The 16,827-nt window shown below is 37.8% G+C and overlaps 1 protein-coding gene across 1 annotated transcript; it reads left to right on the top strand.

Annotated features, from left to right (window-relative positions):
- Positions 1-15,208: 15,208 nt before the first annotated feature.
- On the top strand, positions 15,209-16,459 carry GSX2 (GS homeobox 2). Its single transcript, XM_075266128.1, has 2 exons — positions 15,209-15,656; positions 16,068-16,459. The coding sequence occupies exons 1-2, from the start codon at positions 15,257-15,259 to the stop codon at positions 16,406-16,408; spliced, it is 741 nt and encodes a 246-aa protein (XP_075122229.1). The 5' UTR covers positions 15,209-15,256; the 3' UTR covers positions 16,409-16,459.
- The last annotated feature ends 368 nt before the right edge of the window (positions 16,460-16,827 follow it).

Below are 16,827 nucleotides of genomic sequence, written 5' to 3'. Positions count from 1 at the left end.
TGGTCGAATTCCGTACTCTGGCCAATCAGCGCTGGCCAATGCATTCCTATGGATTCCTATATTCACACTCGGCTCTGCTACATCACACACTCGGCTCTGCTACATCAGATGGGCTGACCGGCACATCAGATGTAGCAGAGCCGAGTGTGCACACTCGGCTCTGCTACATCACACACTCGGCTCTGCTATATCAGATGGGCTGACCGGCACATCAGATGTAGCAGAGCCGAGTGTGCACACTCGGCTCTGCTACATCACACACTCGGCTCTGCTATATCAGATGGGCTGACCGGCACATCAGATGTAGCAGAGCCGAGTGTGCACACTCGGCTCTGCTACATCACACACTCGGCTCTGCTATATCAGATGGGCTGATTGCATGGAAATCCCTGTCATCCCTGTCATTGCATTGGCCAGCGCTGATTGGCCAGAGTACGGAATTCGACCAATCAGCGCTGGCTCTGCTGGAGGAGGCGGAGTCTAAGGTCGCTCCACACCAGTCTCCATTCAGGTCCGACCTTAGACTCCGCCTCCTCCGGCAGAGCCAGCGCTGATTGGCCGAAAGCTGGCCAATGCATTCCTATGCGAATGCAGAGACTTAGCAGTGCTGAGCCAGTTCTGCTGAACTACACCGTGTGCCAGTCAGCCCATCTGATATAGCAGAGCCGAGTGTGCACACTCGGCTCTGCTACATCAGATGGGCTGACCGGCACACGGTGTAGTTCAGCAGAACTGGCTCAGCACTGCTACCAATAGGAATGCATTGGCCAGCCTTCGGCCAATCAGCGCTGGCTCTGCCGGAGGAGGCGGAGTCTAAGGTCGGACCTGAATGGAGACTGGTGTGGAGCGATCTTAGACTCCGCCTCCTCCAGCAGAGCCAGCGCTGATTGGTCGAATTCCGTACTCTGGCCAATCAGCGCTGGCCAATGCAATGACAGGGATGACAGGGATTTCCATGCAATCAGCCCATCTGATATAGCAGAGCCGAGTGTGTGATGTAGCAGAGCCGAGTGTGCACACTCGGCTCTGCTACATCTGATGTGCCGGTCAGCCCATCTGATATAGCAGAGCCGAGTGTGTGATGTAGCAGAGCCAAGTGTGAATATAGGAATCCATAGGAATGCATTGGCCAGCGCTGATTGGCCAGAGTACGGAATTCGACCAATCAGCGCTGGCTCTGCCGAAGGAGGCGGAGTCTAAGGTCGGACCTGAATGGAGACTGGTGTGGAGCGATCTTAGACTCCGCCTCCTCCAGCAGAGCCAGCGCTGATTGGTCGAGTTCCGTACTCTGGCCAATCAGCGCTGTCCAATGCATTCCTATTGGAAAAAGTTTATGTCACAAAAATCACAATTACACACCCAATAGAGCCCCAAAAAGTTATTTTTAATAACATTCCTACCTAAATAAAGGTTATCCCTAGCTATCCCTGCCTGTACAGCTATCCCTGTCTCATAGTCACAAAGTTCACATTCTCATATGACCCGGATTTGAAATCCACTATTCGTCTAAAATGGAGGTCACCTGATTTCGGCAGCCAATGACTTTTTCCGATTTTTTTTTATGCCTCCGGTGTCGTAGTTCCTGTCCCACCTCCCCTGCGCTGTTATTGGTGCAAAAAAAGCGGCAGGGAAGGTGGGAGGGGAATCAAATTTTTTTGGAGTTTGCCACGTGATGTTCAATTCGAATCGAACACATCGAACAGCCTGATATCCGATCGAACATGTGTTTGATAGAACACTGTTCGCTCATCTCTATCTATGACCATGCTTAATTCCCTCAGAACTCGGGGGTGTATTCCATCTGGACCGGGCGATTTCTATATTTTAGTGTTTTGCAGGCGGCGCCGCACTTCTTCCTGGGTTAAGCAGGTGACATTTAATTGAGAGTTATCATTACCCCTAATCATGTTGCTGGCCAATGGATTTTCTTGTGTAAACACTGTAGAGAAGTGTTTTCATTAACATTTAATACTTGTGCTTTTTCCTCATCCTCCTCCACCATTACACCCAGATTATTTTTGAGAGTGCCCACATTGTCTGTTTTTATTCTCTTATTATTTATGTAATTGAAGAATAATTTTGGATTACTTTTACTTTCCTTGGCAATTTTTCTCTCCGCCTCAATCTTCGCCTCTTTTATTTGTCTTTTGCACAATTTATTTTTCTCCTTATAGTTTTTTAATGCTGTGTCGCTACTCTCTTGTTTTAGTACTTTAAATGCTTCCTTTTTATCCCTCATTGCCCTCCTTACCATTTTAGTTAGCCATATTGGTTTTCTATGATTTTTGGCACGCTTATTCCCATAGGGTATATGTTTTTTAGTGTTTCTATTTAGAATGTTTTTTAAAATGTCCTATTTTGTTTGTATTCCCATCACTGTCATTGTCCCAATGTATGCTGCTAAACTCCTCTCTCATACTTTTAATAAAAATGTTTCCTTTCCACACAACACTGCAATGGAAACTTATACAGTATAACTGCAATATTTCTTCTTCCAGTTTGTTACTGTTTTTAAGATCTCTGTTGACTGTGAGGCCCTATTCACATCTGCATTCGGGTTTCCATTCGGGGAGTCCACTTGGGGTTCGCCAGAACGGAAACCTATACGCATTAAAAAGCATAAAGGAAACCCGCGGACCCCATAGACTATAATGGGGTCCATGTGGTTTTCGCTTTGTTTCCTTACAAAACATGCGGAAGGAAAAATACTGCAAATGGCAGTTTTCACTCTACATGTTTCATGCAAAAACCTTATAGTATTGTAGTATTGTTTCCTTTAGGTAACCGCTTTTTAATGCATATAGGTTTCTGTTCAGGTTTCCGTTTGGGGAATCCACTTGGGGATCCCCTGAACTCTTGTTCACACCTGTTCACAGAAGCTTAAGGGTAAGTTCACACACAGTTTTTTTTCAAGGTTTTGAGACTGTATTCGCCTCAAAACCCTGACCAAAAAGACGGCTCCCATTGAAATCAATGGGAGCCGCTCAGGTCTTTTTTTCGGGGGCTGTTTCTTCTGGCTCCCGGAAAAAAGAAGCGAGGTGCTCATTCTTCAGGCCGAGTCGCCTCGCGATTCTGCCTGAAGACACTCCCTCCTCCGGACTAGGCCCATTCATTGGGACTTATCCAGAGCAGAGTGCGCGGCTGGATGCTGGTGCATTGCATCGGCTTTCAGTGGCAGCTACCCGGTTTTTGGATCGGAACCTGAGGCAGTCTCAATTTCAGGTTCTGATCCAAAAAAACCCTGTGTGAACTTACCCTAAAACTCCCTTGATATAATCCTTGTTACAGCTGAGATTCTGTTACTAATGTGTCCAGTCTAGACAATCCTATGTGATGTATCGTCATCATCAGTAAATATCTCGCTTGTTGCTAAAATGTTTCAGTGAAGGTGCAAAGTATCATCCTGGAGTCCGTGTTGTTTAGATTGGATACGATTGTAGCAAACTCTGAAAGATATGTTATTCCTGTGCAGGTTTTATCCTAACAATGTTAAGAAGGATGTTCATATTCATTGATAGCAAACAAAAGCATTAACAATGGTGAGGAATCCGTATATTACAAAGTTGCAGAACTTTTCATTATTCAAGAGCAAAACTTTACATAAAAATAGCAGTTTAGCGTATCTAATCTATGTCTCTAAACTCCCCCATAAACTTGCATGTTTTCTTCAATGGGGAGAGGGGAATAAGCCCAATCACTCTTTCCAGATGTCAGATGTCAGGGATCTGTCAGGCTGCCTGCATACACATTAGATGGTGGGCTGATCCTGCAAAAATTGATGGGTTCAGCCAACGTTTATGGCTAGCTTTACTTTATTATGTTGTGAGCACTTGAAGTCTGAGGCCAGGCTATAGAAGGATTCTGATGACAAAATGTCTGCTTATGTCAGGTGCAATGTTTTTTGTAGAGGCCTTGTGTCACATCATCCTCATCGAGGTTCACAAACATGCTTATATTGGTTCTGTCCAAGGCAGGTATAAAGGACTTTATATTCTTTTTAAATACAACCAGTGCTGGGATATATTGTGCACATAGCCATTCTCCTGACCGAGATAGTGATAACTGAAATAATGCTCATCTTATGGCACAGATAAATCTTGTGTATGTTCTATACTAGAAAAACGTACTACTGTGATAATACAGCTGCTACTGTGATACCTCCACCAAATAAGATGGCCCAAGCCTGTCCTGCCCAGTTATCTATGTCACAAAGCAATCTAGGGGGCACATTTTTATTTAGATATGCTTTTATCATTACGTGTTCCTCGTCTGATTGACTGAAGAATATATTGGCGCGCCTGTAAAAAAAAATGTTTTAAAGGGATTTATGCCATAAAAAATTATTTACTCTCTATCCATAGGACAGAACAGAGAACAGCAACCTTTGGCACTCCACATACTGTAATACTAAACTTCCCAGCATTCACTTATATGGGAGATCTGAGATAACCAGAGCCAGTATGCACGCTGGGAGTTGTAGTCTCACAACATCTGGAGTGCCAAAGGTTGCCTACCACTGGGATAGAGGATAAATTGCTGATGGCAGAGGTCATATTGCTGAATCCCCCTGATCCTGAGAATTGGGGATGTTCTACTTCTGTTGGGAATGTAGCAGTGGACTCTGAAATGAATGGCATTGGAACACATCTGCATCCACCACAACTACATTCTCAATAGGAGTGAAACAACCACCATTCTTGTGATCAGCATTTTAGGCTCTATCCTATGGATAATAAATACATCATTTTCATGGCATAACCCACTTAAAGGGATTCTTTCACCTTTATTAGGAACAGAAGCATGCCAATGAAGCAATGCAGAGAAAATCAACTTTCTATGGATACAAAAATCAGTGTACAGCTAAGTTCCCATGGGACGACCGCTATAAAGTGCTGCGGGAAAAAATGCAGCAGGAACGCATCACAGTTCTTCTCTTGGTGCTTTAAACAAAAAGTTTGCAGAGTTCATGACTTCCAGGGGGACAAAAATTTTTAAATATTTTAAAAAGTCCTATCACTCTGCTTTACATAGATCACAAATAAAAAGAAATACCCAAACCACCATCTCACCCCCACAAAAAATTGAATAAAACGCAATGAAAACATCAGACATTCCCCAAGATGATATAAACAAAAAGTAAAGTTGTTGGCTCTGTGAAAAACAGCAGTGTGAATAAGGCCTGAGCCCTAACACGAACATAGTTCTCATCCGTGACAAACATTTTTTTTAAAAGCCGCCACACAGCTGCATTACAATCCATTCATGTTAATTCACATGACTAAATTTTCTTTTTAACCAGGTGTCAAAAAGTAGGGCATGTCTTATTTTTACCAATTTTCCCAGATTCCTTAATAGGCTCAAATCTATGAGGGATCCCTGAGTGACAATGAGCCTCTCACTTGCAAAATGAAAAATAAAAATTTCCAAGGCCATTTTGTACCACACTTGTATGAATGTAGGCTAGGCTAGAGCTCAGACATCTGATCATGGTGGGTGTAGTGTGGAGATTCTGATGTTCGGAGGGCAGGAAATGTTATATTAAGCCAACAGTGGTAAAAGTGCTGTGGTTTTCACAAAATTTGGACTGCTAGTTACGTATGAATATATATATATATATATATATATATATATATATATATATATATATATATTTGCATATCTGTCTGACTAAGAACTTGAGTTAAACAGCACTGTCTAAGTGTATGGGTACAAACTTTCACAAACTAACTAACTTTTGTCCACAGAGTAAAAAAAAGGTAAAAGAAAACTAGAAGTACTCCAAAGATATGATGGGAACATAACGTAACAGTATATGCATATCTGTGATTAAAATTTCCATCTGTGCTATCTATCTATCTATCTATCTATCTATCTATCTATCTATCTATCTCTCTCTCTAGTGTCATAGCTATCTCTTTAGAATCCACTGAAATCAAGAGCAACACCATGTATAGAATTCTTCAAAAGGAAGGTGCAAATACAAATGGACAAGCTTGAAAAAGGTTCTGTGTCTGTCTGTCTGACTATCTATCTATCTATCTATCTATCTATCTATCTATCTATCATCTGTCTATCTATCTATCTATCTATCTATCTATCTATCTATCTATCTATCTAGTGTTATATCTATCCATCTATCTATCTGGTGTCATATCTGTCTATCTATTTATCTATCTATCTATCTATCTATCTATCTATGTCAAAACTATCTATCTTTCTATGTCATATCTATCTTCCCTTAATATTTGTCTATTCTCTATTCTTCTATTCTATTCTCTCATCTATCTATTTATTTATCTAACTAGGGTCATATCTATCTATCTCTATCTATCTATCATCTATCTATCTATCTATCTATCTATCTATCATCTATCTATCTATCTATCTATCTATCTATCTATCTATCTAACATCTGTCTATCTATCTATCTCCTATCTATCTATCTATCTATCTATCTATCTATCTATCTATCATCTGTCTATCTATCTATCTATCTAGTGTTATAGCTATCCATCTATCTATCTGGTGTCATATCTGTCTATCTATCTATGTCAAAACTATCTATCTTTCTATGTCATATCTATCTTCCCTTAATAAGATAAGATAAGATAATCCTTTAATATTTGTCTATTCTCTATTCTTCTATCCTATTCTCTCATCTATTTATCTAACTAGTGTCATATCTATCTATCTATCTATCTATCTATCTATCTATCTATCTATCTATCTAGTGTTATATCTATCCATCTATCTATCTGGTGTCATATCTGTCTATCTATCTATCTATCTATCTATCTATCTATCTATCTATCTATGTGAAAACTATCTATCTTTCTATGTCATATCTATCTTCCCTTAATATTTGTCTATTCTCTATTCTTCTATTCTATTCTCTCATCTATCTATTTATCTAACTAGTGTCATATCTATCTATCTATCTATCTATCTATCTATCTATCTATTATCTATCTATCTATCTATCTATCTATCTATCTAATTATCTCCTATCTATCTATCTATCTATCTATCTATCTATCATCTATCTATCTATCTATCTATCTATCTATCTATCTATCTAGTGTTATATCTATCCATCTATCTATCTGGTGTCATATCTGTCTATCTATCTATCTATGTCAAAACTATCTATCTTTCTATGCCATATCTATCTTCCCTTAATATTTGTCTATTCTCTATTCTTCTATCCTATTCTCTCATCTATTTATCTAACTAGTGTCATATCTATCTATCTATCTATCTATCTATCTATCTATCTATCTATCAATCTATCATCTATCTATCTATCTATCTATCTATCTATCTATCTATCTATCATCTGTCTATCTATCTATCTATCTATCTATCTATCTATCATCTATTTATCTAATAGGAAAAAGAGCAGCACCAGTGAAAAGGTGGAAAGTGTCTGTACTTCTTGTGTTCAGTAGGCAATCGACCAGACAGTGAACTTCCAAGAAAGTAGACAGCACTCTAATAGAAAAAAAATGAAAGGATTTTCTTAGCTCAAATTAAATAAAGTCCTTCTAATTTTTTTTGGAGTGCTATCTATCTATCTATCTATCTATCTCCTATCTATCTATCTATCTATCTATCTATCTATCTATCTATCCACTTAGAGTTGGAAAACCTATATAAAGTAACCTAAAGTATATTATCTCCACCTTGTTACACTTTCACCATAATAAAGTGATTATTATATTAGCTTTTGTACTGAAGGAATAATCTTCAGGAAGGCTTGTAGTAAGTGAGTGACGCCTGAGATGTGTATCTCTAATATATCTCTTTGTGGTCTCATTCATTGCAGTTAAGGACATGGAAATGGGACATTTCAATGGGCAGTGGAGGTGATTTCCCAGAATAGCCTCCTTTTCATTAGTACAAATCTTTTCTTCTGGCTGCCCGGCTCCTGTAATGAGATTCTTTTAAGCTCTACAAGCCCCTTCAGATATTGCATCCTCATCATTGGGAAAACCTTAGTTTTTAACCATTACTACATATCTGTTAGTATTCAAATCCTGGCTGTGTGAATGGAGAACCCTTGCACTATTCTTGCTCAATGCTCTCCTCAGTTCATATAATTCTCTGGCCTTTTGATGTCCCACAATGCACGTTACGCCCAAAGATTGTCTCTTTGGACTGATCTACAACGCTTGGCTTGATGTTTGAAAAGTAGACTTGACAGCAAGGATGTTGGTGCTCCCACGCCTGAGCAAGGCCCTGCATCAATCCTCCAGCTCAGAAAACAAGATATCCTTCAGACAAGGTCCATAAATGCAAATTGCATCCATTTCTGGCCAAGTTAGAGCTACAAAACCGTCCTCCATGTAGTCTCCTCATCAAAGGAGGCTTCCCCCGACTACCCTAATCCCAGGGCTGGAGAAATTATTAATATTGCAGCTGTTCTTCTGATTAATGAGAGATAATTGCTCATGAAAAGTCACCCCTGTGGTATTTTGTTGTGTCCTGGATCTTTGTTCCTTTGCACTATTATTGAGGACTTTCTTGAAGGCTTCTTTTCAGTTTTTGGTATTCACAAAGTGTTGCCTGGTAACAGATAATGGGGAAATCTCAGTCTATATTGGGTAAGATGTGACACAGACAGCAATATCACAATGACACTCTTAAACAAGGATAGATACAAGTTAACGATCTGCTTTCTAGAATACATTAATAGACTTGTTCACGCTTCCTATAATGACCTCATTAGTGCAAGGAAGGCCGACCCCGACTACTAATGTCTCCAGGAGCACAGCAAAGTAAGTACCTATAGATCCATACGGTCACAGAGGATCAGGATATAGGCTAGAGATAGCTATAGTATGGAAGCCTAGCTCTACCACATATATAGATAGAGGATAGGCTACAAATGTAGCCACAGTACATATATACAAGGGTATACAGATAGATAGATAGATAGATAGATAGATAGATAGATAGATAGATAGATAGATAGATAATGCACAAAGATGTAAAGGCAGATAGATAGATAGATAGATAGATAGATAGATAGATAGATAGATAGATAGATAGATAGATAGATAGATAGATAGTGCACAAAGATAGAAAGGCACATAGATGATAGATAGATAGATAGATAGATAGATAGATAGATAGATAGATGGATGGATGGATGGATGGATGGATGGATGGATGGATGGATGGATGGATGGATGGATGGATGGATGGATGGATGGATGGATGGATAGATAGATAGATAGATAGATAGATAGATAGATAGATAGATAGATAGATAGATAGATAGATAGATAGATAGATAGATAGTGCACAAAGATAGAAAGGCAGATAGATAGAAAGGCAGATAGATAGAAAGGCAGATAGATAGATAGATAGATAGATAGATAGATAGATAGATAGATAGATAGATAGATAGATAGATAGATAGATAGATAATGGAACAATCTGTAGTCAAAAGCTAGAAATGTCCACATCGAATACAAAGGAATCTCCACTGATATAGATAATTCTGCAGAATATTATAGAAAGCTAGAAATGTAGAAATAGAATATCTCTATATTATAAAAATGATTTTGCAGGGTTTATATGCAGATAGTGACAAATGTAGTTCTAACTCATAGATACTAGAGTATCTGTATATACTATATATAGCTAATTCTTCAGTATATAGAAAGATGACTAGATGTAGATATAGTATACAAGAAAAACTCTACATGTAATAGAAAGCTGATTCTACGGTATATAAACATATATCTGTCATGTACAGATATATGCATGATGCAGGCACATTATTTCAGTCTGTGTATACAGAGGTCTATGGTATGTGACTGTATCCATCGTGCTAGTAGGCTGATCTCTTCTCCTCCTTATGTAATCCACATGATGTATGGTTTATGCTGCTGTATTACAATTGTATAGGCGAACAATTTAATGTCGTTACTTTCTTGGCATTGCCATTTCATTCTATTTGCTGTCATGTCCACACATTGTACATAAGAACTTGGTACAAACATTGGAAGTTCTGTCACTTCTGGATTCAGTCCTGTGTTTGTCTATACAAATTAATGTATCATCATCATCATCATCATCATCACATGTTCTGTGTCCACCGTCACTGCATAGACGTGAATGACTATACTACACGGTTTGTGTCTATTATATTTTTCTATCTAATATTAGTTTAATAGTGTAAGGTATATTTATATGGTATAAATTAGAGTGTACTATGTATTATTTCAGTGTTATATAGAAGACTACAGTGAGGAAAATAAAGATGTAGTATGTAGGGTAATATCTGCATACGGTAATATAAAGATATGTCAATTAAATACCAGTTACAATATACAACTGTCAAGAGTAGATTATTTATTCCCCCTATTCCATATATTTTCCATACTGTAGTATTGTATGCTCTTCTACTTATTCTCACCATGTAGTGCACTGTCTGTCTGTGTGTGTGTGCGTGTGTATATATATATATATATATATATATATATATATATATATATATGTATATTTATTTGGTCTGTGTATGTGTAGTTGTATATAACCCAATGATTGTAGAGTATATGTACATATTATGTTCGCTTATAATTATATATATTATTTTATATATTTTTTAAAACAATTATATTACAATATATTGCTATCTCAGGTTACACTTATGTACATTCGAAAATACATAAATATATGTGTATATGCACAAAAGTAATAGAAGTGAGTTGGGTTATGGTTACTCTATGGTTGTACTATCACTTATGTGTATGCATGTATTTTTGTATCAATATGAGAACAGAGGCTTTCTTTATGTACTTTGCTATCAATTATAATGTGTATGAGAATAGAGCCAATTAAACCTTTGCACTTCCCTTAAACGTCTTTGTTAATGATTTGACTAAGAGGATACCATTCAATCCCGGTATGTATTTATGTGTATACTGTATGCATGCATGTATGTATGTATGTATGTATGTATGTATGTATATGTGTGTTAGAAGCAGGTTATGGTTAGTTTGCACCATCTTTGATCTATAACTATTCTTACACTGAGTTATACTGCCATTACTGCCAGTGTGTGTATGTACATCTGTATACTGTAGTTTGGGGTATGATCAGTGTTACCCCATACCCTCCTCCAGTTATTTTTCTGTTCACATTATTAATAGTTTCACTGTCTATGATTTTTTGTATTATCTGACAATAAAAAGTGTTTTTATAGGGTAGCACCACGTTTTACCTCTATTGCTATGAGGATGTATTTCTATTCAATGCATTGTATGTATACATGTCTGTGATGGTTATAAGTGTGCACTGTCTTTCAACTTCCTTGATAATTTGTAGTCTAGAATATGGTGCATTTCGTTACATTCTTATTAGTTCTTAGTGTATACAACATATGTATGTGTATGTTATTATAATGATAACATATGAATTCCTGTGATAATTCTACAACTGTGAGGGCGTCTTTATCTATATATGAGAAGTGAGATCGGTTCTTCTAATAATTTTGCCCCCCTTTGAACTCATCCGTCTCCTACTATGAGGGCGCCTTTAGATAAATTGTCATTAGTTCCCGGGATATGTGTATACTATATATGTATGTACATAATATATATATAATACATGCACATGGTTATGATAAGAAGTTTCCACCCTCCTATTTCTCCAGCTGAGGGTATATTTATATACACAGTACATGAGAAGTGAGAGCTTGCACCTCTTTGGGCTCCTCTGATCATTCTCCTAAGGTGAGGTTTACTTACATTGCTATTAGTTCCAGTGTGTATGTATAGTATATATGTGTGTGTGTAAGGGTATGATAAGTTTGTACCTTCCTCTGATAATTCTCCAGCTGACAGGGTATCTTTACCTGTACATAAGAAGTGAGATTGGTTTGAATGATCTTGCACCCCTTGGACTCCTCTGATCATTCTCCTACTATGAGGGTGCCTTTAGTTACATTGCTATTAGTTCCAGTGTATTGAGCTGCAGGCAGACCCTCTCTCCTCTCCTCATCCCCCCTCACTAGAATGAAGGGAATCAAAGGCTTTTCCCTTAAAAGGCCTAATTTTCCCCTTGAATTATGAAAGTGATGGCTCTGTACCAGGCTGTGCTCTGTACCCAGCTGCTTAATACCTGCTAAACCCTTCCACGTGTGCCGGCCAGGCCCAGCAATTACCGCTCATTATAGACTCATAAGAGCCCTCATTGCAGGGATTACTGCATGGCCAGAGACTCCGAGCATCAGACAGAGTTATGGAGAAATCTGCGAGCAATAAGAAGGAGAGTGGTGAGGGCACACGTCCTGCATCATTCCGCCTGGCTGCAGCATCTCCTCCTCACTGCTGTGTCTTATCACTGCTCACACTCCATTATCCCAATTACCTATCCCAGCCTGATGTGACAGCTCATAGGCATAGCATCACCCATTCATCTGCAGGCGAGGACTACAAGTCCCATCAAGTCTTGTACAGCCATCATCTATCTATCTATCTATCTATCTATCTATCTATCTATCTATCTATCTATCTATCTCATATTCTATCTATCTATCTATCTATCTATCTATCTATCTATCTATCTATCTATCGCCCATCTATCTATCTATCTATCTATCTATCTATCTATCTATCTATCTATCTCTCTCATATTCTATCTATCTATCTATCTATCTATCTATCTATCTATCTATCTATTATCACAATAGATTCCAATCACTGTAAGGTGGGTGCAAGCCTCCAGGTACAGACCTGAAAATATTCACCCACCGGGCAACGATTCAGATTTTGGATTGAAGCCTTTGTCAAGCTTGAGTACGACTTCAGACTAAAATCTGAACGTTGCACTATTGATGAATAAAATACCCCTTACTCTTCAGTTAGAACCTGTTGGAGCGCTGTCTCTGATCTGGGAATATCTATCTATCTATCTATCTATCTATCTATCTATCTATCTATTTTCTATCTATCTATCTATCTATCTATCTATCTATTTTCTATCTATCTATCTATCTATTTCCTATCTATCTATTTATTTCCTTCCTATCTATCTGTCTATCTATCTATCTATCTATCTATCTATCTATCTATCTATCTATTTTCTATCTATCTATCTATTTATTTCCTATCTATCTATCTATCTATCTATCTATCTATTTCCTATCTATCTATCTATCTATCTATCTATCTATTTCCTATCTATCTATCTATCTATCTATCTATCTATCTATTTATTTCCTTCCTATCTATCTGTCTATCTATTATCTATCTATCTATCTATCTATCTATCTATCTATTTCCTATCTATCTATCTATCTATCTATCTATCTATCTATCTATTTATTTCCTTCCTATCTATCTGTCTATCTATTATCTATCTATCTATCTATCTATCTATCTATCTATCTATCTATCTATCTATCTATCTATCTACACTAGGTGGGTTAATGTGTGCCCTTGTTACAGTGAGTTTTGTAGTTCTCAGATACATTGTAATGCCCCCCAGTGAAGTTCATGACTATAGAAAGTTCCATATAACAGGTGTCCTAGACCTGACTACACAGACCAGCTCCCCAATGGTTGGCTCTGACCTTCTATAGCTGTTAATTGTTGTCACAAGATGCCGGCTTAGCACATTGCTGGAATAGCTCCCTGTTTACCCTGCACACATCCACCTTCTATTAAGTACTTTCTAATGGAATCCTAATCACATCCAAATAGCCCCTGAACCCCTCACACGTCTGACGGGTCCAGAAATCCGGAGCTCAGGTCACTGCTATCATACACAGACTAACTCACTCAGCTTTCCAGAGTGCTGAAAATGCTGCCAGGTATTAGTACTACTGTATTAGTAAAGGGTATGGTGATAGTAGTGATATAAGCCTACAATAATACTACTACTGATACTATTAATTATTTTTTTTTTATTATTATTAGTAGTAGTAACAATAGTAGTAGTAGTAATAATAATAATAATAATAATAATAATAAAATAATAATAATAATAATTAATAATAATAATAATAACATTTTGTATGCTACATTGGAAAAAAATGCAGCCCCTGTATACAATTATATAAGCTTAGTTAAAACTTTTGCACACATAAACATTTACTATATTTCCCCATTACAGCAGATACAAGACTCACAATTCATAGCAAAAAATTCAGGTATGACCATTAAAAAAAAAAAAAAAAAATCTGAATCCCTTATATATTCTAAGTTTCCAGTTTTCCCCCTTTGTTCTTATACAACCACAACAGTGCAAAGAAGAATTAAAGAAGAGTTTAAAAAAAAATAACTCAAGAACTGATAAAATTAACTAAATAAATGAATCCAAGCCTTGCTTCTCTCTTACACCTTATACCTGAAGTTCTGTGCTAAGAGTGTAATAAAATAGTGACATAAACATACAAGAAGTGTTTCATCTAAAGAATCCAAAAGTACAACTAAATAAATGGCCAAATGCTGTGATTAACCCTTAAAAAACACAGTATATATTTTTATAATCTAAATATAGTTTCAGGTAGTTCATGAAGTACAATGTGCCATATATCAGAATATTTTATTATTATTAATAATAATAATAATAATAATTATTATTATTATTATTATTATTCTAGGATACTATTATTATTATTATCATTATTATTATTATTATTATTATTATTATTATTCCTCTATTTATGATTATTTATTTATTTATATGTATACCTTTCCATAAAGTCTTTTTATTTTTTATTGATATTATTTTACTTTTTGTAGTTTTTCATCATCTTTTCTCCTTCCTCTCCATCTTTCTCACCTTCTTCTACATCATCATCGTCTTCCTCCTGTCCTGATTCTGCTTCTGTATTGTAGCCATACTTATAAGCAGATGCCAGGACAGTATTGTACATACCCCTTAGTACATGGCTAATATATGAGGCTGATCTCCCTGCACTAGCTGCAGCTGCTCCTTCCTAGAAAGTGTCTATCCTGTAAAATTACCAAACCAAACACTTTGCAGAGTTTCCTCTCCTTGTGTTGTGTTACCTCTTAGACAAGTAGGCTGGCTGAAGTGGGTGAGAGTTAGCTGTGCACTTGTTCCTGTGTCTAATCCCAGGCTGGGGTACACGTGGGTCTAGGACCAGCCCTCTCTGGGGACCCTTTTGTTTAGTTATTGAACATAAGCACCTTCTGAGCTACTGTGCTCTTCACAAGAAGCCTCCACTGCGGCTGAAGGAGAGTTAAAGCTATCTGGCTGTCTCAAGGGATCTGACATGTCTAGGTCTTTCTATGTCGATTCGTTAATAATCAAAGACTCACCAAGACCTGCTCCATCCTTACCTGATCATCACCATCATCATCATCATCATGGACAAGACTTCCTCCTGCCTATCAGTATGCCTTCTCCAACAGTTATGTCTGTTTCTGCACCCATGTGTCCTTCAAGGAAAAGTGGCAGCTTTTGTGTGTGCCCCATCTGTGTCACCTCTCACCTGCATTCCTCCAGGACTAGCATCCCCTTACTCAAGAGCCAGTTCCAAAGTGGAGAAGCTCAGTATTGCCAGAGGATGAGCCCACAGGCTACCCCAGCTGTGGTCCATACAGGTCACTCACCTGTCTGCAACCCCACATACAATGTGACAGATCCTAGAAGATTCCACTGCCTGTCAATGGGTAAGAGACCTCTCTACTGTATTTGTTCCTTGCAACATTGTATTCGTTTATCTTATGTTCCAAATAAGATTCTTCTACAACCTTATGTGTAAGTTAGGGCATTAGCATCAATGTGACATGTTCTTGACTGCATAAAATATGTCTATCCATGCAGAAGCCAGTGTGGAAAGCAAGTGCACAGTTTTTTCCATAGCAAATGCTGCTGAACTGTACTAATAATGAAGCAGTGATGGGGAATAATCCCTGGCCCTATATGGATCATTTAGAACAGAATGTCAGTTTAATACTAATTTAAGGAACATTTTCTACACAAGATAAAACATTTATGTTGCCTTGTGACCTATTTAATGCTATTTTGACTTCTCTGTGTATCTATTATGTTCCTTTAACCCTTTCAAATTGTATCCCCAGGCAATGCAGAAAGTGGCCAAATGCAGAATGGTAAAAGAATGAGAACAGCATTCACCAGCACCCAGCTTCTGGAGTTAGAGAGGGAGTTCTCCTCCAATATGTACCTGTCCAGGCTGAGAAGAATTGAGATAGCTACCTACTTGAACTTGTCTGAGAAACAAGTAAAGATCTGGTTCCAGAACAGGAGGGTGAAGCATAAGAAAGAGAATAAAGGCTCTCAGAGGAACACCCATGGAGGCTGTAAATGTACAAGTGGCCAAGGGCACTATCCTGGCTCAGAAGATGAAGACTCCTTATCTCCAGCTTCCACCACTGCGGACAAGGAGATCTCACCCTTATAGTTGACACCTTCCATAGAACTGACTGTATGACCACTGCACTTGTGACAAATAACCACCCACACTCCATGCTGGTTTCCAGAAGTTCCATTAAGTTCCATTGCTCAACATCCTGGGAATCCAAGCCAGCCCAGACTGAAGTCCTGGAAGTATAGCATAGTCATGTGCATTGCTTGGCACTCACCAATTATTGGCCATTTTGTTCCTCATTGTACAGAATATTTTGGTTTAGCTCAACCTGTAGATATGATGTTTGAGCCTGTAAATAGTATAATCTCTCAATGTGTGTGAACTCAACTGCATGTGAATAGTTTTATACAAAACTACAGTATATTTATATTTATTTAAATAAAAAAGTTCCAGCTACATTTGTTTCATTTCACTATCCTTTGTGTTAGGAGATGTGCTTGTATGGATCCAGA

This window comes from Leptodactylus fuscus, chromosome 1 (assembly GCF_031893055.1).
Source record: "Leptodactylus fuscus isolate aLepFus1 chromosome 1, aLepFus1.hap2, whole genome shotgun sequence".
Taxonomy (NCBI): domain Eukaryota; kingdom Metazoa; phylum Chordata; class Amphibia; order Anura; family Leptodactylidae; genus Leptodactylus; species Leptodactylus fuscus.
Note: the sequence above shows the minus strand (reverse complement) of the source record. Positions and strands in the feature narration are given on the sequence as shown.

Bases quoted from the DNA above. Each gene is read 5' to 3' on its own strand.
- GSX2 (XM_075266128.1), top strand. From the start codon at position 15,257: ATGTCTAGGTCTTTCTATGTCGATTCGTTAATAATCAAAGACTCACCA. The intron at 15,657-16,067 runs GTAAGAGACCTC...TTGTATCCCCAG, and splicing joins ATTCCACTGCCTGTCAATGG to GCAATGCAGAAAGTGGCCAA.